The sequence below is a fragment of the Eschscholzia californica genome, unplaced genomic scaffold (genome assembly GCF_041429995.1).
Source record: "Eschscholzia californica isolate CP2 unplaced genomic scaffold, dmEscCali1.0.p SCAF_1, whole genome shotgun sequence".
In the NCBI taxonomy this organism is placed as follows: domain Eukaryota; kingdom Viridiplantae; phylum Streptophyta; class Magnoliopsida; order Ranunculales; family Papaveraceae; genus Eschscholzia; species Eschscholzia californica.
Genome location: NW_028238198.1, coordinates 7254498 through 7278372, shown reverse-complemented (window position 1 = coordinate 7278372; position 23875 = coordinate 7254498). Strand labels below are relative to the sequence as shown.

The following is a 23875-nucleotide window of genomic DNA, read 5'->3' as shown; positions in this document are numbered from 1 at the left end:
TCGGCTCAATTAGGAGTTGATGGTTATGAAGTATGTGAGGATTCTTGCGTGCAAGGAGGGACGACTTCGACAAAGATAACTAAACGGGAACCGTATAAGCCGGATGAAGATATTTTACTTGCTAATTGTTATTTGAAAATCACATTTGATGCGGTCGTCGGAAATAGTCAAAAATATAAAGTATTTTGACAAAAAATATCGGATGAATATAATGCGAGTGTAAAGTTTCAACGCACTTAGAAGTTGTAAATCTCGTTTCAGTGAGATAAGCTTGGAATGTCAAAGTTTTATATCAACTTTGAGGATAATAAATAAAGTTCCAAAAAGCGGAGAAAACGATTATGACCGGGTAATTGTTTCAAACTTTTTAATTTCTTTTTTTTTTATCTTTTCACTTCATAATATATACTTAATATATAGTTTGTTTATTTCAGTTACAAAGAGCACTTGAAATGTATAAGAAAAATCACAAAGGAAAAGGGTTTAGGTTTTTTTTGAATCGTTCAGCGTGTGCCTCGAACCCTTGACCTCTAGGTGGAAGATTATACCTCTTACCACTCCAACCAAGGGTTGTTGGCGGAAAAGGGTTTAGGTTCCTACATGTTTACAAAATTTTGATGACACACAACAAGTGGATGGCAGACATGCCAGGAGAGTCAACATCCGGCAAAAGAGATTTCAATCCATTGGAGGAAAGACCAATTGGTCAATTAATTCAAAACAATTTAGCCCACAAAATGTTAGCAACAACAAGATCATATGATAACCAAATGCTTTCGCAAAAGATAGAAGTCGAGTGGTTTTTAGTCATAAGAATAGTTGGGTTTATTTTTGTACTTTGGTTTCAATTATAATGAAGAAACCCCTACTCTGGCAATAAGATTTTACATTTTTGTACTTTGGTTTAGTTTGACATCTTTTAAAGCTACAAGTTTAGCTTTACCACCATACTCCTCTGGCAATGTTTCTTCCCCTATTTCCTCCAAAAAACTCTCTCTCTCCTCTTCACTTCTCACTATCACTATCTGCACAATTACATGCCAATACAAATTTAGGGTTCCATAAATGAGCCTTCCCAAATGTTGGGCTAGAAAATGCATTCATGTATAAGATTTGAAGGACTCACCTTTTCTAATGTTGCTTTCTCCAAGAAGTAAGAAACCATCTTCCACACCCTAACAAAGAACCATGGCATACTTAACAAGTAACACCTCCCCAGTCTCTCTGGATAGTAAGACTGCATTGGTTATCAATTTTTTTTGAAATTTTTAGTTAGTCTCAATTTCTTGTAATAAATAAATATCCAAAATATGCAGTTTAAAGAAAGAAAAAAAACAGAGAAATTAGGGAAATAACCATATCTTAACAATGCTTGTGTGGTGTTTACTTGGGAGCTAATCATAGAAACAAGTTTTTAGGTAGTCGACGTGATTTTGACAAATTAAAGTAGTTATGTTTATAACTAAAAATGCAATCATTTTTATATAATTGCATTTGAATAATTGCGTAATTGGGATGGGAATACCTGCCAAAATTGACCCGCAAAATGTATTTGAGATTAAGTGTGTATATTCTATTCTACTTGTACAGCTAAATGATACACAATGGGCTTAAAAACGATTTATCCTTATAGCTACAAATAGGCAAACGGTTTCTTTAAGCATTACCAACAAATGTTATAATATTTGGCTAACTCGTCTGTTAAGCTTCAATATTTTGACTCATGGATTCTTTGGTTCTCAAATTAGTATTGTTACAGATTGTAACACTAATTTTGGAGTCAAACAATGTATTAGTCAAAATATGAAAATCAAATAAAAGAGTTAATCGAATAATACGCCAAACAAACTAATGTGTTAACCACTAATTACCAAACACAATAATATTTGGTTAACTCGTTGTTTAACTTCAAATTGACACATCCACAAACTATAAGACTATCTTGGCAGTCAAATAGTTTATTTTTCAGAATATGAAGGCCAAACAAACAAGTTGGTCAATTAGTGTAAATCTATGTTAATCGCTTATTACTAAAAAATTTCATATTTGACTAACTCGTTTGTTTAATTTACATATTTTGATCAATAGACTGTTTGACTTTCAAATTAGCTTTTTGTTACTGACTATAATTCTAATTTAAAAATCAAACCATCTATTGATCAAAATATGAAAGGACAAACAAGCGAGTCCGTCAAATAATGTGGGCCACTTGGGGATAAATATGTGTGAAGCAACTCATTTGTTTGACTTTAATATTTTGTCTAACAGATTATTTGGCTTGCAAATTACCACTTTGATTGCTATAAGTCTCATTTGAGAGTCAAACAACTTACTGGTCAAAATATACGAATAAAAAGAGCGAGTTGTTAAAATATTGTAGGCTCTTTGGACACTAACTCTTTGATGTAGTACTAATTCAACCAGATTTGCCTAAACTTGTGAATTTATCGTAGACCATAAGTTGAAGATCGATTTCACACATAAGTTGTATATATAGCCAACCTCCTTCATGTTCCTAAAAAGAAAGGGTTAAAGAATACTTACTTGCAAAAACTGGAAGCCAGTGATTAGAGCACGAGGATCGACATTCTTATAACTAATATTTGCCAAATCCAAAATGGCAATAATCTTCTCATCTCCAATTTCTCTTCCTTCTTTAAATGAACTGATAATCAATACCACAATAAATTGGAGTTTCATCAGACATCTTATAATATTGTGAGCAGTCAGATTTGTAAGTGAAAATAAAGTTAATCATGTTCACCTAGCAATCCCTTTGTCCAGCATATGAACCACGAATTCTGAAAATTTTAAGGAGATCGTTAGTCAAAGATCGTTTCACTTGGAGTATCTCTAGTGCGAAATTCAGTCTCTGAAACTTAGATCAAATAGAAGTTTGGTGTTTTTGTTAAAATTGATCTTCAATGATTTCTTTTTGTTGACATTCTAGATTAATTAGGTTATGCAATTTCTAGTTTATGGAATACCTATATTCCAAGGTACATAGGAAGTTTAGTTCAAGTAATCCTATAATTTAGTTGATCTATATATATAGGATTCTTTATCTTGATTATTTTCATACAATTAATTATAATTGCCTTATATTATATTCTGGGTAGCTTGTATCATAAATTTTAAAAAGAAGAGGCCCTGTCTCTGGTCCCAAAACTTCACCACCTTTCTTGTTTCACACCTTAAAATTTCAACTCAGATCTTCTTCCTCTCTCTCACAACCATCTCCAACCACGACAACCATTGTTCCCTTTCTCTCTATCTCTGTTTTTTTTTTCTCATTCTCTATCTTGAGAATTTCATACCCTCGATTGAGGGTTTTGTGGACGGTAGGCCACGAGATGTAGAGAGTACTCCTCGTGGCCGGCCGACCACGAGATGTAGAGAATACTTCTCGTGGTCGGCCGACCACGAGGCCTCAATCGAGGGTCTAAAATCCTCATCGAAGTCTCATTCGTCTCAGACAAATGGAGTACCCTTCGCCCGTTAAACTATATATGGGAGTCCGGTCTGGGACCTGTTAAACCCCGGATCGGGTCAGGCTATGTCGGGTGGGGCACTGGGTTGGTTCGTCATTAAATAAAAGAAAATAACAATTTAAATACATCAAATTTATCTTTGAAGTTTCAAGTTTCTTCTTTAAATTTTGTACTCAGGAAATTGATTGGGAAGTTCTTTCCCAAAAGTGTACAATTATTCACTATTTGTTTTTTGAAATAATTGAAACTCGTCTAAAATCTTATCCAAATTGAGGAAAAAACAAAGAAACGTGAATACTTATAAGTGCATAAATCATCAAACTCGTTATGAATGCTTATAAGAGTCTAAAAAAGATTAGATGGGGGTTGGCCCGACATCCTTTTCCTCAACCCGGACTCACTGTGGATCGGGCCAGACTAATCTTTCGGGCTCAAAATCAAACCCAGTGTGGCCAACCTGGGCCAACATATAACCTAGACGGGCTTGGTCAGTCTACGGGACGGGCTTGGTTAGTCAACTGGCCGGCCTAAACATATTAGAGGCTTAAAGCCAAATCAAGAATAGAGGCCCCTTTATGTAAAAGCAAAAAATGAACATAAATTACTTGATGTTGTTTTAGGGAGGGCTTGAACCTCTGAAATCTACCCCATAAACCACATTCTAAACCATTAAGCTGTAAAATAAATCTTATCAACATCCCAGTTATGGTTCATGTTTTGCAACCGCACTACCTAATAAAACTCCAAAGAAGAAGTCCTCAAGTAGGTTGGGACCAAAGCAACCACTCCTAACAGGTCAGTCCAGACCGCTTTAAAGTGAGTTCCAATAAGCACCACTATCCCACCAAATAAAACGGGCTTTCATGTCATTATATGCACTTTTCTTTACCAGTGAAGGTTCTTTGGACTGGGTATATGGAAGTAGTTTTTTTTGTTAAGGACTATATGGAAGTAGTTGAAATGGAATAAATAAAAAAGACTAATGTGAAAGAGACAACCACCAAGAAAACTATCCAACTTGTGCAACTAATAAATGCTAACTATAAGCAAAGACCTTTCAACAAAAAGAAAATTGTAAGCAAAGACCTTTGATGTTTGACAATTAGAAAATACTCCATTTAATAATTTCAAACAGTCGTATTTGTCTTAATCATCTCTGAATTCTGAAAATGTGACACGCCCTCTGCTAATCTTCTATATTTTCTGAAAGTTTATGTGGCCACGATAAAGAGCTCACCTCTTAAACAGGGAAGAGCTCGTTGGTCCAACAATCTACACATGCTTTAGAGAAAAAGGACTACTGAAATAATTTTCTGTATTTTACAAATTTGTTGGAAATATCCACAACCACACAAATAAAATAATTATATAATCGTTGTAAATTAGTTGCGAGACCTTTTATAGGCGTCCCTTAAAAGTCAAAATTTCTCTTAGCCCGCTTCTCTATTCGTGATCCACGGACTAGTCCGAGGACACTCTTGTTGCACCTAGATCGTGTTGGACTTGAACAGTATAGATTCAGTCCAATACAAGTGCTAAGAGTGAAGGCGGGCCGTAACAACCTTTGTCTGTAGAGGCACCCTTTTTTATTTAGAAAGAACAAATCAATAATGTTTTTAGATTGCCAACCACTGGTAGCCCTGTTGGCCAGTGCATACATTCTGCAATGCAGAGGTCCCAGGTTCGATTCCACGGAAGTGCAAATCTAGGAATATCAAAACTTAGGTATAAATAAAGTAGTTTATGTAGGTTTTAGGAAGGCTATAGACTATTTATTTTGTCGGGCTTTAGGCGTAGTAATTTTTCGGCAATTATTGATTGTGCTTATCACATCGTCTCGATGTATCAATGCCTTATAACGACTAACTTATATCGCATGGGAAATGATCATCCGATGGGAAATGTTTATATGCACATACTAGCAAAAAAAGAAAAGTTTGAAAAATAAAAACAAAGGGGAGAAATTTTTCACATACTCTTGAATTGGAGATGATCATCGGATGGGAAATGTTTATTGGCCAAAACGATCATAACAGGACGTTTCCCAATTTTTGAGAGACCTTGCAAACAAACCTTTCCAGATTCTAACTCATCTTCAACTTCACTATCTGGTATAAACCCTAATGGAACAAATTCATCTCTCCATTTCTTCCATTGAACAAACATTTTTGTTGCCTTTTCTACATCCATTGATCTTGCTATCAAGAACCTTATTATAGTTTCATCATTATAATCCTGCTTGCCACCCATAAAACCCTTAGTTAAAATAAACCCATCCTAGAAGAATGGAAAAACAATTAGTAGGTTTGAGATTTGTATAAAGTGGATTGTTACCTGAGTTGAAATTCCTTGATTTTCTACTGATTTTCTCATCTGGGTAACTGTGATTTCATGATTTTTCTCCATTTCGAAATGAGAAATGAGTGATTTGAAAAGTAGAAAGAGAAACAGAGATGAATAAAGGTGGGGGTGAGAGAGAGGGAGTAGTAAACAGGGAAGGAAGGTCTGAAAAAGAGGTTAGATAGATAGATGGGGACTTCTTATTGACTTAAAAAAAAAAAGAGGAAATGTTGGTCCACCCACCATGTGATGACTGATGAGATCTCCACAAGTATCATCATAATCTATTATTGTTAAAATAAAATATTTTTTTTTTTTTTTTGTTGAAATAAAATAAAATTTTCAATCTCGCTAAGGTGTCGTTTGGCAATCAAAAGTAGAAGTACTTTTGCTTGTAGTAGAAGTTTTTTTGCTTTAAAAAAGTAAAAAAATTTCAAAAGTATATTTGGCAAAAATGTTACTTATAAGTAAAAAAGTCAAAAAGTTAGTTTGGTAACTTAATTTACTTTTGATAATTTTATTTTCCTTTTTTATAGAGATACCTGATTTTAATTGAATTTATTTATGATTTCCACGATTACTCTTGTATGCAATGTAGTAGTGATATTGGTGGTGCCATGAAGGTATGGTTATGGGGTGTGCTGGTGGTTGAGGTTTGATGGTGGTGGTGGTGGTGGTGGTGGTAGAGAGGTAAGTGGCAGCGGTGGTGGTGGAGGTATGATGGTGGCGATGATAGTGGAAGTATGGCGGTGGTGGAAGTACGGTGGTGGTGATGGTAGAAATACGGTGGTGGCTGGGATACAGTGGTGGTGGTGGATAAGGTATGTGAGTGATAGTGACGGAGTTATGGTGGAGGTGGTACGGTGATGGTGGTAAAGGTGGTGGATAAGATATGTAGGTGGTAACGATGTAGGTATGATCGTGGTGGTGAAGGTATGTTGGTGGTGGTGGCGGTGGCGGTGAAGGATGGTGGTGGTGATGGTGGTGGTGGCGGTGAAGGTAAGGTGGTGGTGGTGACGGTGAAAGTAAGGTGGTGGTGGTGAAGGTACGGTGATGGTGGTGGTGGTTGAGCTACGAAGTAGTTATTGTCGAGGTGTGGTGGTGTATGGTGGTGGTGGTGGTACGAATGTGGTGGTGGTAGTTGAGGTAGGGTGGTGGGGGAGGTGCAATGCTTGTTGTGGTGGTGGTGAGGGTAGAATGATATGTTAGAAGTTTAGTTGTGGTAGTGGAGCGAGATAGACAAAAAAAAAATTCGTCAAGTAAAATTCAAGCATGTTTCAAAGAAAAGTTACTTTACTTTGAAGTCAAAAGCCAAAAAATTTAACTTAAAAAAAAAAGTCAAATTTTAACTTAAATGAAGTCGATAATTTTTACGTACCAAACTAACTTTTTGACTTTTCTACTTAAATAAGCAAAAAAGTAACTTATTTTAGTGTTGCCAAACGACACCTAAATCTAACTCTTTGTTTAATGGGTATGTCACATATGTGGGTAAATAAATAGTCCAAAATAAAAAATAAATTAAGTTTAAAGTCTAAATTTAATATAAAATAAATAACAAGTCTAATATTTTCGAATATTTATTTTGTTAGTGTCGTATAAATGCACAAAATGTATTACTAATGTATTGATTGTTTTGTAAATGTGTAGATATGTGTAAGAATATATTTGTTTTCTACGCAGCACAAATCAAATTGCGTGAACTTCAACACCAGAATGTATACGATTATTTACGTTTTGTTTTATGCAATAAGATAAAGGTGTCATGTAAAAATGATTTTTTGTGCAGAGAGACTACATGTATCAACTTGGAGAACAAATTGGAGATTTTCAAATTAATATATGAAATAAAATAAGGAGACAGACTAGAAGTTGGTCTAGGTTTATGATGAAGTACGATCGTACAGGGGTGGGTGCTTATTTTGGGGGAATTTTGCATTTTATTCATTATTTATGTTCCCATATCTCAAATCTGAGTGATATATAGGGGAAGTTATTATATACAATCTTCGACTTAGAAGAGAAATATAGAATGAAAACAAAGATATTTGGAGTCTTGGAGAGAATAAAACATATGAAGCAGAATAGAAAATGTTATACCCAAAATTAACTCTACTTATGCAAACAACGGTTAGCTAAGTTAATTGTGCATCTACTGGGAAAATTGAGAAATCATTGATTCGGTTCAAGTGGAAGGAATCATTTATTGACATGTGTTAGTAAAGTGTCCACAAAGTAAAGATAGAAATAAATAGGTTTTACGTCTCATGGAGTCTTTATATAACCTATAGATCGTAGATGTCTACGACGGTTATCGAGTTAATTCAATTCATAATTACTTTCATGTTATATATCATAATGTATTCATGTTATATATCATAATGTATTCTTGTTATAAATCATAACTAGGAATAACCCGTGCCTTCGGCACAGACACTCCCCTTTCCGGATTGCATAGTAGTGGACCTCTCGTTATCAAAATAAATAACCTTCGTTTGGTACAAATTGACCTTTTGTTTCCATGCTCACTGGATCTCCTCTTATAACTAACGAACTTTCAAACAAAATATTTGAGAGAATTAGTAAAATTTTAACAAACAAAACTATTAGTTACATTTATGATATTTGAAGTACGTATATATACAAATTTATCCCAAAATTAGAATTGGTTACATCTATTATATTTGGTTTCAAAAACTACATAATATATAACAAAAATGTTGAACTTCTTTGAGTTCAATACTTTTGCAACATTTTCTGAACACAACATTCTTCAAACATTCATAGTATATGGAGTACAAAATTAGAAAACATGAATGTTAGAACTACGAAGAAGATATTAAAATAAAGGGTTGATCTCAACATAAATACATGAAAGTTCTCTCGTATGACAACCAAACAAGGTAAAAAATGCAAAAATTTGCGAAGTTCCTTTCTAATGTAAGCTATGTTTGATTTTCGCACATTTGTTCCTTGCCCAATGATGGGTTATGAGAAATACAATAAGACCTAACAAAATCACTATAGAAGGATATCATACTTGAGGATCGTTTACCTTCATATTTGTACATGTTACACAGAAAGTGAGTAAACATAACAATTATTATTTTGCAACGAACAACGTGGGTTGAGTCTTGCTAAGATTTAAGCTCATTGTCAACAGTTGGTAGTCCAAGTGGTTCCAAGGTGTTGACATAAACTCCATAAATCCCTGGAGGTCCCAGGTTCGAATCCCAGAGAAGGTGGAATCTTTGGTTATTTGAATTGGGGTTATTAGGGTGTAAATAATGTTGTTGGGCTTTAGGCCATGTCTTGTTGGGCTATAGGCCCGGTTCTGTTAGTGTTTGAGTGGGCGGTTATCGAGCTTATCGCATCTATGATGTATCAAGTGCCAAATGTAACGACATACGTAGATCGTAGTCGACTTCCAAAAAAAAAAAAAAAATTTAAGCTCATTTAATTCTGCTTTATTTATATTTGACAGACAAATACCTGCAATATTTGTAGTAAAATTGAAGTACTTTAAACCATTTATATCCAGCAAATGAAGTAAATAACTTCTACAAGGTATTGAGGTTACCTTGGAAATATCCAATTGAACAAAATCTGATGCAACAATTGAAGATTATCAACCATATTAAGCATATGCTCCCCAATTTGGTGGCAAGATCACCCCATCAAGATAACACCATAGTATTATTTCTTCGAACAAGCTTACATTTCGTAACTTCTCAGATTTCACATTTAGATATTTTCTTCTGATCATATATACATATATATATGGTTGTTTGAAATAATCAAATAAGTTCTGATTTTACCTCAAAAGTGATCCATGTTGCACTAAAAATTCAGGAATTTAATTCAGTTATGTTCCTGAAAAATTCATAGTTTGGAACTACACTTAGAAAGAAAAACAAAATGAAACTAAAACATAGTTTATCGCGACAAAAGAATTACTAAGACTAAGTCACATGTATCTTATGCTTATTATAGGATAAGAATATAAGGAGGGCACATACCCAAATCCAAAACCAGAGGCTTGATTTTAGTACGTCTTTTCCTTTAAAGATATACTACCATAAGACATAAGGAAGAATGTATGGTTGAGGAGCTCACTCGTCCGTGTGCGTTATTCGTTTTTTTCTTACTCCTTTCATGTTGACCAAGCTACTTAGACTCCTTCAGTTATTCTTCAATTGTACAACGAAATGACAAGAGGAAACAATGATTTGTAATTTTGTTTATAAAGTTATCCTGTCGTGTTGCTTAGCAGCAAATGAAATGCATCATAACCATTTCAAGCATCTCCTCTACCACATCAATGTAACCATAACAGTTTCTCCAGATTCGTTAGGTTTCCTGCTCGTGCCGGTGTCTCCTCGCTTTCTTTCAACTATTTCGCCATTTTCTTCCGATTAGAGCTCTTTTGACTCGTCGGAACAACCATCTCCTAGTTGCAAGAAAACTTACAGTACCAGTTTCAGCTATTTAGACAAAATCTTTTAGTCCATGAATAACCCAATTCACCAAACTCTAATTTTTCACATGATAAATTAGGGATTTTGTAATTCCTAAATCTCAGAATTCTTCACCCCTATTAGTTACCTGTCAACAACCCACTATGATCATCATCTTAAACATGAAAATAAGATTAAAATGTGAAGGGGAATTTTTCCCAACTTATAATATTATAAACTCAAAATCTTTTCAACCAAAGCAAGTAAATGGGTTTTGTTTCTTAGATTGAAATCCACAACATAATCATAAAAAATGGGGAATTGTTATCCATGGAATTGTAAGGAAAAAACATAAATGTCAGTGAAGTGAAGAAAAGATTTGCTTACTTGAGTTAAAAACATAAATCTCTTCTCCATCTTGAAACAACCATAAATTAACTATTTCTCTTTTCCACCTTGAGACAACCATAAATTAACCATTTTATTCAGAGAACCGTATTAGTGCCAAATAACCTTATTTTCTAACGGATGTCATTTCATCATATTTGAATAAAAGAGCTATGCAATGTAATGAATCCAGTCTGAAGCTATGTAAATGGGTCATTTAACTACAAATGTTAGTCTAAACTGCAGATCTAATTCAGAGTTAAAGTGGAAATCTCGGAAACTAACTTGTGGACATTGAGGATCCTTGAATTCGTTATGTTTCAATCGACCGCCAAAAACAACACAAACTCCAATAACAACCTGCTTTTCACCAGGAGGCATTTGGTTGCTGCTATCTGGGATACCTTTGACTGTTACCCAATGTCAATTCCATCTCAATTTCCATGATCGATCCTAATCGACATGATATTTGGAATGAAAAAAAACCGTCAAACAAAGAGGAAATAAATGTCAAAAGTCAAATCAACAAGACTAACAAATAATACAAACGTAATTATCCAATATATAACTTACTTGCATTCACGAACTTATATCGACTGCAACACTTTTGGTGGCTACAAGGAAGCACTGGAGAAACAATTGAAAATGCATGAGCAAAACAAAACTTCGTCAGAACTTTCCTGCAAAAAATTTCTAAGTAGCATTTCGTATATTGCATCTTGAGATAAATAAAAACTCAAAAATAATGTGGCAGTAAGAGCAAAAGAAAATCAAAATTAAAAGAAAGATATGGTGGATCATGGATCGGATTGAATAAGATATGGTATAGGAGACTGGAAGAAAGAAAATTGAAGAAATATACCTATCATCAACAATTTAGTACGTGTATCCTTCCCTACAATGACTAAAACAAAAAAAAAGTTGTACACCCTTTAGCAACAAGAAGGATTTTAAATTCATTAAATCTCACATTGGGTACGAATGATTTTACATTAAGAAAGAAAAAAAATCGAAAGAGAAAAATGTTTTCTAACATACCAATTATGTGTCACAGAGACATTTTAACAAAAACTTAGCATACACATATTATTAGAACCATGATTAATTGACAAGTTCCATAAGATATAGTAAGACCGAAAGTCAAGATTCTCATTCAAGAGTGGTGTGAACAAGTTGAGCAAAATCACATTCTGGGGTCTGTGATTCAGTGAGCTAATCCAATTACTATAATTTTAAAACTTGATAAATGAAATAGAAATGAGGAAACAAACCGATTTGCAACGTTTAGCAGAAATAACAAACCAATTTGCAACGTTTAGCAGAAGTATCTGGATCATGTCATGATACAATCTGCAACAGGAGAAAAACCCTAGAATTACTAAAAAAAAGTTCATGATGAATTGAGAAAATAAACAGGGACAAAGTGATAAAAAAAACACAGATAGATGATGAATAAGAAGAAATTTTTTGCTTCACTCTATTAAAGAAGAAGAAGAGGAAATGAAGGACTTGGGCGTTTGGAAATTTGATTTTCTTTTCTGTATGTAACTCCTTTTCTCTATCTTTACCTCCTTTTCTCTATCTTTAACTCTGTTTTAAGGTGCTTGGTCGTTTGGGCGTTTCAGAGACTCACAAAGTAAATGGAGAGAGAGAGTTATATTTAAATTGCCGTTCAAACATCGTTGACGTTGTAGATTAAAAAAATGAGGTGGGATTTTGAGGGTCTAGATTTATCATGTTGTTGACATTCCCTCGTTGAGTGGTTTAACAAATCTTCATTTTTTAACGGTGGTAATAGATCTAGTGGTTTAGACTTGTAAAAAAATACAACGAACGACCGTATTTGTCTTTCGACTTGTCCCAGTCAGCAAAAAACTTTGCGTTTTATATAATAGATGCATCCATGTTGCAACATCTGCATCAACAAATTATTGGCCTTCACAACTGACTGACCATACGTAACTGCACGTTTAGAAAGTATGCTTTTCGGCTTTTGTGTATTGATGGGCCTAGAAGGTTACCCTAAATAGGTCACCACCCGCAAGTATACGGGCGTCAAGTGATAATTCCGGTAAGACCGGTTCGTTCCTCAGAGACTAAGTGAAACCTATTCTAAGACTTGGAAGTAAGACGGTTTTTTGAAAATGGTTTTGGTTTTTAAAATAAAATAAATAAAATATAAAAATAAAATTACGGAAACAAAAATGAACTCAAATGGGGGAAGGACCTAGGATTTTAGAATCCACCACATAAAATCACCTTTAGAAACAAATACTTAAAATGGTTAATTCTCTTCTTTTTTTATAACTCAGAATTTCGGATAATGAACTATCCTAATTCCGGGAGATGTTTTCGTTAAAACCGAATAAAACATAACAATGTAATCATTTTATTTTAAATAAATAAATCTCTAAACTACTATTTATCAATTAATAAGTATGAACCGTCAAATGATTTAACATAAGCACGATGCATCAAATCGAAAAGTATAAATAGTGAAAAGAAAATCTATTTATCAAACTAAAACGAATTAAACTATGAAGCATTAATCAAGAGTTAATCAATAAAAATTATATCTCTAAAAGATCAAAAATGGGTTTCATCGTAAAACCCTAGATGGAGAGTCTTAGCTAATCATGGTCGAGATTTAAATAAATATGAATAATAAAAGAGAATGGAAGAAAACTTAACTTTTTCGCTATTTCCAAACCAAACAGGGCCTTAGGGAAATGATTTCCTTCTGTTTTTCCCAAAATTCTGCCAAACGCACCCTCAGGGAAAACGATTTTCTCGTCTTCCCGGAAAATACTTCTCTGTGGGAAAATTATTTTCCCACAGATTTTCTCGTCTTCTCCAACTCTTTTTCTCTCTCTACTTTCTGAAATCTCTCTTTTATCTCCTTCTAAACTGTTCCTGTCTCTCTCTATAACACTCTGTTTCTTGATTTCTCTCACAAAAATCAGAAACACAATAGAAAAGAAGAAGACAATGATAATACTTCTGATTTTATTGAATTTCTCTTTCTCTCTTCAACAACTCTTTCTGTTTCTCTCTATATCTCTCTACAATCACTCTACAATCACTCTATTTCTCTCTCACAAAGAAAATAAAATGATTGAATGTTAGTTAAATAATGAGATGATGAAGAAAATTAGATGATAATCTCTCCTCTCTGATTTAATCTATATGTTGAGCTTAGAGATGGTGATGTCCTTGACCCCCAAAACCGAGATGATTTGCTCCTCTGTTATTCCTCCTCTATATAGCCGATGAGATCAATCTCCATCCCTCTCTCTCTCTCTACAAATCTTCCATTCTTTCTATAATCTCTATCAAATATCTTCAAACCTTCTCCCTCTCTCTCTAAATAGAAGAAAAAAAAATAACCTTCCTTCTCCAACCGAAGATCTCTTCTCTCTTTCCTTTTCTATCCTTCTTTCTATTTCTTCTCTTAGTCGGTCGGAAAATCGAATCTTGGTGGCCTCGGTTTTAAGAAACCAGCTCTCGGTTATAAGGAAAGAGGAAGAAGAAGATGATGACGTCATCTGACGTCATCCGAGTCGGGTTTTATATTCCGGGTCACTGTAATTGCTTCGTGTACCGCTGGATAAACCGAAAGTAGCCCACGCATTCCCTGGTCCATTCGATTTCTTGCCAGATGCATGCCACGTGTCCCTCTTGACTTTTAGTATATCAAATTTGACCCGAACTTTGACTCGCTCTATTTTATTCATCTGGACTCCGATTTGACTTCCGTTTTCGCCTACGGATTCGTCTTGAACTCTACTTTCCATCCGAGCACTAATTTTGACCTTGAATTCAGAATCAACAAATGACCAAAATACCCCTAGTTTGCATTTCTCCGACTTTTATCCGTTTTGCACACATAACTCTGAAAAAGGTACCTGAGTAGAAAAAGAGGTAATTCATGAGAGTAACTTGCCCTAGATAGACTAACTCATCCAATTCAAGAGACTCAAATGGGACATTTTCATGTCTCATCATGTATTGATGCCTGAAATAAAATTGGCTTGTCCATTGATGGAGGTGGAATCCCAACCTGTTGGTGAGCTACTCCATTTAACCTCTTCAAATATATCTGAATTTCTACGCATTCAAATAGAATACAAAATTAAAAGTGGGAATAAAGAAGAACCTCCAAACCAATTACAATAGAATCCAAAATGGACTTTTACGTCATTTATTCGGGCGTAGCTAAAACCCATCTATTTTGTAGTGTTGCAAAAGATTCTGAGTATGTAAGTGTAGATATGCAATAAATAAAAGGATTTATCTCAAGGAGACAACTTATTTGAATTGATAAGAAGTTTAGTCTTCCACCATAAAGACCAAGGGTTCGAGGCATGCTGATTATTCAAGAAAAAAAAAGACAGTTACCAAAAAGAAGATCTTATCTAACTTGTGAAACTATTAAATGCTAACTGTAAGCAAATTACACTTTTGACCTTTGATGTTTGATAATTAAAAAATATGGAAATTTGGTCACAACTCCCTGTAAATTTTTTGTTTGGGTGAAAAAAGATCATTCAATTTTTTTAGTCTTCAGCTCTCTAGGTACTTTTTTAACTTGCAACAACTTTGCAAAACTTTAAACACCTTACAACAACTTTGCAACACCTTGCGACAACTTTGCAATAGCTTTGTAACACCTTGCAACATCTTTTCAAAAAATATTAGGTTTTTAACCAAACAAAATACAAATATTTTGATTTTTAACCAAAAAATATAAATTTTGGATTTTTAACCAAAAAAAAGTGTAACTTGTCTTTTTAACTTGAAAAAGTTTAAAATTCTAGATTTTTCGTTACGTAAAGATAGTCTCAAGAGATACGATATGCCTTTAGAAAATCTAATTCCTCTTTAGAAATATTCTTTGATTTCTCTATATTAAGGAGTGATCTCCCTGTCCACGACGAAAGTTCCGTGTTAAAAAAAAAAGTTGAAAAAATAAAAATGTGGAGAAATTACATCTAGAGAACTTCTAAAGTCCCATATAAAAAGAGATTTTGCTAAAACTCCGTATAAATATATTTTGTTGGGTGAAAAAGACCAATCAATTTTTTTTAGTCTATTGCAACACCTTGCAAAGAGCTTCGAAAAAAATATTGAGTGTTTAATCAAACAAAATACAAAATTTGGATTCTTAACAAAAAACTATAACATGTCCTTTTAAATTAAAAAGATAAAATTGGGTCTTCGGCCAATTTCTCCAATAAAAAACGCTGCACTATAATTTTAAAAGCCAGGTTTTTAATTATAATATTCGAAGCGAAATGAATTTTAGTTTCTCATGTTGTCGTCGTAGCCTACAACACTTGCAACGAAGTTGGGTTTCATTTTGGTCTACACTTAAGGGAAGTCTAAGCATCTTCAACAATGTTAGTTGGTCCTACAAACTTATCAAAGTTCTTTTCAAATATTGTTGTTGCTTATCCGTTGGTAGGATTCCACCTATGACTTATTCACAGACCAAATTCATCTTTTTGACAGTTTTAGTGTAGCATTTGTTTCATCTTACTGGTGAAAACTTATCAAAATTTTCTCAAATGTTGCTCTAAGGAGAGGGAGGGATGAAAATCAAAAATCATAACTTGAGAATGAGAGAGAAGAAATCGAGAAAGAGACGGAAAGAGAAGATGGGATAAGTTTTAGAGGGAAAATCCTAGAGGGGAGAAGATCGAGGGAGAAAAAATTCTTCGAAGATTTCGACAAACAAGTGTGTGTATTGGAGAAGTGAGTGTGTTAGGGTAAAATGGGTGTGTGAGTGTAAAAAATCGTGATTGTATCTGGTAAAAACGATAAGTGTACATAACATTTCACGAATTTTACAGGCACTTGAGATTGTTATTCACACGAAACACCATAATACATTTTCATTGTTGGTAGTTGGACACATTTTCTCTATCCACCCACCTGTGGGAGCGCTCTTAAAGATTCTCCTGATGTTGTTTATCTCTGCCTATCATTATTGGGTCGTGGGTGGACGTAGCATCTTGTTGGCCCGTATTGTTGGGCCGCTCGTTGACCTCTTTGTCGCTATCATTTTAACTTTGTTTCTCCATAAATTAAAGTTAAAGATAGATTGAGTCAAAAAAAACAAATTTTATATGATTTTTGGCATCTTGAAAAATATGATTTTCTTACGAAAACTAACCTATGACATTTTATTCTTCCTAAATTAGTTTAAATTAAGAACACTAAAACACTATCTAAAAGATAAGGTACGACTTTCTTTATTTTACAATAAATGATAGATTCCTCAAACTGTAGTACAAATTAATTGCATTGTTTTCTACTAACTTATTTTCACTATAAAACTTCTAAGATCAAATAACTTTTTTAAATACTCTAAAACTTAACCTTAGGTTTCGAATCATTATAAATATTCTTTGACTTTTGAGGAAGACTAACCTACTTAAAGAATAAAGGTGTTTAGAAATTCCTGTGAAGTGAATGAACTCACTTTGATTATGATAGAACCGTGAAGAATGGAGAGAGAGAGAGAGTGATCGGTCGACAGAGAGAGATGGAGGAAGAGAAGACAAACAAATGAGTAAACTCAATGATATTTCTCTATGTATATTTAGGGTTACAATTGATACTATATATAGGTTATTAAAGATAAGTACAACTAGAGATACAAAAGATATTTATCAAATCTAAGTTAGTTAAGATCATGGAGGAGATCTTGTTTGCATGGGTTGCATGGGTCGGCCTTGATGTCGCCGGGCTGGTGCTTGTGTCGGGTATGTGGGTGAGAGACCCATAATACTCCCCCTCAAGTTGGAGCGGAAATAGAAAGAACGCCCAACTTGCCAATAATCTTCGAAAACGCATCAGCTCCTAAAGGTTTGGTGAATATATCTGCAAGTTGATCCGTTGTCGGTGTAAACTTAGTTGCAATGAGGTTTGTTTTAAGCTTTTCCCGTACCAGGTGACAATCTATTTCAATGTGTTTCGTTCGTTCGTGAAATACCGGATTGTCAGCGATGTGAAGAGCTGCGCGATTGTCGCAGTGTACCGTCATAGGGGAAGGATGATCAACTCCGAGGTCTGTAAGGAGATATTTGAGCCATTGTAACTCACAAGTAAGGGTTGCCAATGCTCGATATTCTGCTTCTGCGGAGGAGCGTGCTATAGTGTGTTGTTTCTTTGATTTCCACGATAATGGACTCGATCCAAGCATCGTGAAATATCCTGTCGTTGATCGACGGGAGGAAGGACAACCAGCCCAATCTGAATCACAATAGCCAGAAATGTGGAGAGAACTGGTTGCAGAGAGAAAAATACCGTGATCTAAGGTTCCTTTAATGTAACGTAGGATACGGTTAGCAGCTTCTAAATGAGCAGTGGTTGGTTGCTGCATAAATTGACTTAAGTTATTGACCGCAAACGAGATATCAGGTCGTGTAACTGTAAGATAAATTAAGCGACCCATCAATCTTCTATATGGAGTCGGATCCGGAATATTGATTCCGTCCGTTGATGTGAGACGGAGTTTCTGTTCCATGGGAAATGGTGAAGGCCGGGCTGCAGTGAGTCCCAAATCCTGGAGAATATCAAGCGCATATTTTCTTTGACAAAGAAAGATGCCTAAAGAAGAGCGGGAAACCTCTATTCCTAAAAAATACTTAAGGAAACCAAGATTTTTAAGGGAAAACGTATCCCCAAGAAAAGATTTGAGCTTGGAAATGGCCGATTCATTATTTCCTGTGATTATAATGTCGTCCACATAGACTAGTACATGAATAATAATATCGGCTTTGAAGTAAGAAAAAAGGGAATAGTCTGATAAAGATTGTTTGAATCCTTTTTGTACGAGAACTGAAGAAAATTTCGAGAACCATTGTCTAGATGCTTGTTTGAGGCCGTATATTGATTTATGAAGGCGACAAGCACGTGTCTCCCCCTTGTTGGAATAACCTGGAGGTAATTTCATGTATACTTCCTCATTTAAGTCACCTTGAAGAAAGGCGTTATTTACGTCTAATTGATGAAGAGACCAATTTTTTATGGCTGCAATCGAGAGAAGGACACGAACAGTTACCAATTTAGCGACCGGGGCAAACGTGTCATGATAATCCAGCCCTTCTATTTGTGTATAGCCTTTGGCGACTAGCCGGGCTTTGTAACGTTCGATCGAGCCATCGGGTTTATATTTTATTTTATAAACCCATTTACAACCTATGGGACGTTTGTTCATAGGAAGAGGAACAAGTGACCATGTGTTGTTTGATTCCAAAGCCTGAATTTCTTTGGTCATTGCCTCTTTCCAATGTGGAAATTTCATGGCCTGAGAAAATGATGAAGGTTCATTTTCCGAAAGGATTGAAGCAAGAAAGATTTTGTGGTCCGAAGATAAGAATTTATCGGAAAGAGAATGTGATAATGGATAAGGAATATCGGAGTTTGAATCAGAAAATGGGAAACTCGGAGTGGCACATATGTAATCGTCCAAGTGGGAAGGTGGACGCCGAATTCTAGAGGGACGAGTTGGGACTAGTCCCTCGGTGACTGGGATTGAGTCAGGATTGACCAATGAGTGGTCAGAAATTGAAATCGCAGACGAGTTGCTGATCGGTTTGGAAGCATGAAGTGGAGAATTGGCAGAGGTGCCTATAGAATCAGATGGAAGTGAAGGGGAGACCGGGCTTGCGGTGCCTGTAGAAGATCCTCTTGAGTCAGCTATGGTGGCTGAGGGCACAATAGGTGATGAAGGCCCTGAGGTTTCGTCAGGTACTATCGGCACACCAGTAGGTGAGCGTGCCAACGGAGGACATTCTGTGGGCACCCCAGTAGCTGGTATGGCCGAAGGGTCAACTGTTGGGAAGATGAATGTGCCATCATCTTCGATAGAGATGAAGGGACGTGGTAATGCTTGTGTGATAGAAGAATGAGATGACATGAGAAACGTGGATTCGTGAAAGACCACATCACGAGAAATGATAATTCGGCGGGAACGTAAATCAAACAATTTGAAGCCTTTTTGTCCATGTGGGTAACCTAAAAATATTGCCGGATTGGCACGAGGATCCATTTTGGTAATGGGTTTTGGTGTTCGTACAAAACACAAACAACCAAATACACGAAAGTGGGAGAAGGTAGGTGGTGAGCCAAGTAATTTCTCATGTGGAGAAAGACCATGAAGAACGGGTGTTGGTAATTTATTAATTAGGTAGATTGCCGTTAATACGCATTCACCCCAAAAGGATAATGGAAGGCTTGCTTGAAGTCGGAGGGATCGAGCAACTTCCAAAATGTGTCGGTGCTTACGCTCAACGACACCATTTTGTTGCGGAGTGTAAGTGCAACAACGTTGGTGTAATATTCCTTGAGTGGAAAACCAATTTTGTAGCTCCTTGTTCATAAATTCCGTTCCATTATCGGAACGAAATATTTGAATTTGAGGGAAAAGAGTATTACCGTTTCCCGAAGAAATAGAGTGGATTTTTTTATTGAATTGGGTCGTTACATAATTAAAAAAATGGATGATCCAAGTTGTAGTGTCCGATTTATTATGCATTAAATATATCCACGTACATCGAGAAAAGTCATCGATTAAGGTGAGGAAATAGCGACACCCGGACGTGGAGGGAGTTGAAAATGGTCCCCACATATCCGCGTGGATAAGTTGAAAAGGGTGAGTAGATTTAGATGTGCTAATTGGGAAGGGTAATCGGGTTTGTTTAGATTGTGGACAAATTACACACGGAACTTTATTTTTATTGATAATACTAGAACGCATACAAGGAATACGAGAAATAAAATACTTATAACGAGAAACCGAAGGGTGACCTAACCTCCAATGCCATAAATCAAAAGAACTAACAAGATTATTACTAATAGAACTAGAAATTGAAAAGATCCTAGGTTCCGTGCGAAGCAAGTATAGTCCTTCATGACATTCACCAAGTCCAATCGTCCTTGTCCTCCGTAGGTCCTGAAAGACACAATGAGAAGATCGAAAAATTACTTCACAATTAAGTGATTTAGTAGTTTCGGAAACGGAGATGAGATTAAATTTAAAAGAGGGTATATGAAGAACATTACGAAGAAACAATGTAGGGGTGAATTTAATCGAACCTATATTGTGAACTCTCACTCGAGTACCATCGGGGAGACGAACAAAATAATTGTCGGGAGCCAATGAGTAAGACGAAAAATAAGAAAGATCGGAACAAATATTTTTAGCCGCCCCCGAGTCAATGACCCAAGTGGCGAACGAAGGAGAAGAAGTACCTGTCATGTTGACCGTCGGGTCTTGCATAGTGGAGGCGCCTGTAGACAGTGACATTTGGGTATTCCTTTGCTGGTCCAGGAGTGTCAATAGATACTTGTATTGATCAAGTGACATAGTTGTTGCTGCAGGCACCCCTGCGTCAGGAGCAATGGAAGAAACCGTGGCTGCCAATGGACCTGTTTTGTTCTTTGGTGGGTAACCATGTAACTTGTAACAAGTTTGTTGAAGGTGACCATGAAGCATACAAAAATCACAGAATGGACGAGGTCGTTTCGGACGAGGTTTGTCAAATGAATCCACTCGGTTTCCAAACCGAGAATTGTTATGACCGACGGCTAGAGACGCCGCTTCAACATCAATGACGGAAGAGTTCACAATGTTTTGTTGAATCTCTTCTTGTTTAACAAGAGAGTGGATCTTTAAAAGTGATGGAAAAGGATCCATAAGTAATATCTGGCTACGAATAGCCGAGAACCGGTCGTGAAGACCTTGGAGGAATTCCATGGCACGATCCTGGTTAGTTCGATCAAGGATCGATTTGCCATGACCACAAATGCAATGATCAATAGCCATTAAAGACAATAACTCGTCTTGAAGAGACTTAAGACGAGTAAAATAGGAAGAGACATCGGAAGTTTCTTGTTTAAGCGACGAAATCGCTCTTTTAAGTTGAAACACTTTCGGAGCGTTCGTTTGATAAAACCTATCGTATAAATTTTTCCATATGTCTGAGGCAACATCATCATAAAGGACAGATTGACGGAGATCTGGATCAATGGAATTTGTGATCCAACTAACCACCAAATCATTACAACGTTCCCACGAGTGGAGGTCGTTTGAATTGGTTGGTTTTGGAATGGTTCCATTGACAAAGCCGAGCTTGTCTTTAGCTCGTAAGGCCTTTGTCATGCCTCGAGACCAAGACGGATAGTTATCTCCACTAAGTAGAGGCGTTATCATCACCGTAGTTGGTGAGTCGGAAGGATGAACATCATAAGGAGATAGAACTCGGTTTGGAGCTTGCATAGTTGTTTCAGAGGTGGTATCTTCTGGAGTTGTCATTGAAAAAAAATAAGAGAAGTGGCTCTGATACCATGTGAAGTGAATGAACTCACTTTGATTATGATAGAACCGTGAAGAATGGAGAGAGAGAGAGAGAGAGTGATCGGTCGACAGAGAGAGATGGAGGAAGAGAAGACAAACAAATGAGTAAACTCAATGATATTTCTCTATGTATATTTAGGGTTACAATTGATACTATATATAGGTTATTAAAGATAAGTACAACTAGAGATACAAAAGATATTTATCAAATCTAAGTTAGTTAAGATCATGGAGGAGATCTTGTTTGCATGGGTTGCATGGGTCGGCCTTGATGTCGCCGGGCTGGTGCTTGTGTCGGGTATGTGGGTGAGAGACCCATAATAATTCCCAAGGTGTATATCTATTTTCCCTTGCTCTAAAAGAAATACATCTTCCTAATTTTCTTCATCGAAACATCAAACTTTTTAGTGTTTAGTATGAAAATGGAGTTGCCCCTTATGAGTTATATTTGACTTCTTATATTATATGGAAAAAGAATCCTCAGAAACATATATCTCATATAATTGAAGTATAACATTTTGGTCATTTGTTGTAATGAAATGCAATTATATGCACCTACTTTATATGGATCATGACTTTCAAGTTGTGGATGATTTCAAATTATATGTCATAGGAGTAACAATTTTATTCTGCAGTTTACCAACATATTGAATTGTGGATTGGTAAATAGATGGTAGAGGTGGAGTTCGTCTTTTTATCGAAATGTATGCAATTCGTTAAATGTGAATAATGTTGATTATACATATCATTGTGTAGTTATAATGTATTAACTCTTGTCGTATTAAGAAATACTGAATATACATTTTATTCAAGTACGATGTAATTGGGAAGTAAACTAATAAAATACTATTCTTATGAGAAATTTATAGTGGCTGTTTGAGAATATTAAATAGAAGGACTTGGGCCCGAATTTAATAGTTGTTTTTTTTTTGTTGAAAGGAATTTAATAGATGTTGTTTGCAGCTCAATAATTGATATATAAGTGAAGGGATTTCCAATTTTGGTAGAGAAGTTGCCTAATATGCAGCCCAACCTTTTTGACCTAAAATGAATCTCAAAAATTAAGAGCAAAGATAAGATAGTGAAGATCATATTAGAATTCCTTTTGTGGTGGTGGATAACATAAGAGTCATTTACGATTTTGGTACCTCCAAAAGTCGTTTATTTGCTGCCAAAAGTCTTCTATTCTAAAATAAACTTTTCTAATAATGAATTGTTGTAATTGTTCATACGATTACTTTCATATTTTTCACATATATATGATAGGCTACGAAAACTACTATTAATGTACAAATATTTCACCTAATACTATAAAAGAAACTATCTATTGTCTTTGTATATCTCATCAAGCATCAACTCAGGAAATGGATCATATAATTAAGAAATTATGCATAGTATAAGTTAAATATTCAAAATAACTTTCATCAAAAAAAAAAATATTCAAAATAAACTACGTAAAAGATTAGAGCTTTATGTGTAAACTAAAGTATTATGTAATAATAAAAAAAAATTATGAAGGTAGTGAATTTTAATTTATGATATTTTGAGCACATAATGAATTTCATCGAATACTTTTCATCATAACTTTCTTGATTTAGACATATAACATCAACACACATCCACACGAAACAACATAATGAATTTTGAAAGAATTACAATTTGTTTTACAGTCTAATATGATGTGATAATTTCTCGATTTCTTTTCTTCTTCGTTCATACTATGTACCGAGTTTTTTTCCTCTTACTTTAAAATACAGATTGCTCCGAACAAGATACTAACAAAAGCAGAATTACAGATGTATTGAATTCTTCCATTATAGGTCTTTATTATCTTG

The 23875-nt window shown here is 35.2% G+C and overlaps 1 protein-coding gene across 1 annotated transcript; it reads right to left on the bottom strand.

The window, feature by feature from the left end:
* Window positions 1-740: 740 nt before the first annotated feature.
* LOC147563696 (SEC14 cytosolic factor-like) lies at window positions 741-6084 on the bottom strand. The gene is made up of 6 exons (XM_086639794.1): window positions 5826-6084; window positions 5468-5726; window positions 2765-2801; window positions 2545-2665; window positions 1127-1237; window positions 741-1025 (listed from the first exon to the last, which is right to left on the bottom strand). The coding sequence occupies exons 1-6, from the start codon at window positions 5895-5897 to the stop codon at window positions 885-887; spliced, it is 741 nt and encodes a 246-aa protein (XP_086495920.1). The 5' UTR covers window positions 5898-6084; the 3' UTR covers window positions 741-884.
* Window positions 6085-23875: the final 17791 nt, after the last annotated feature.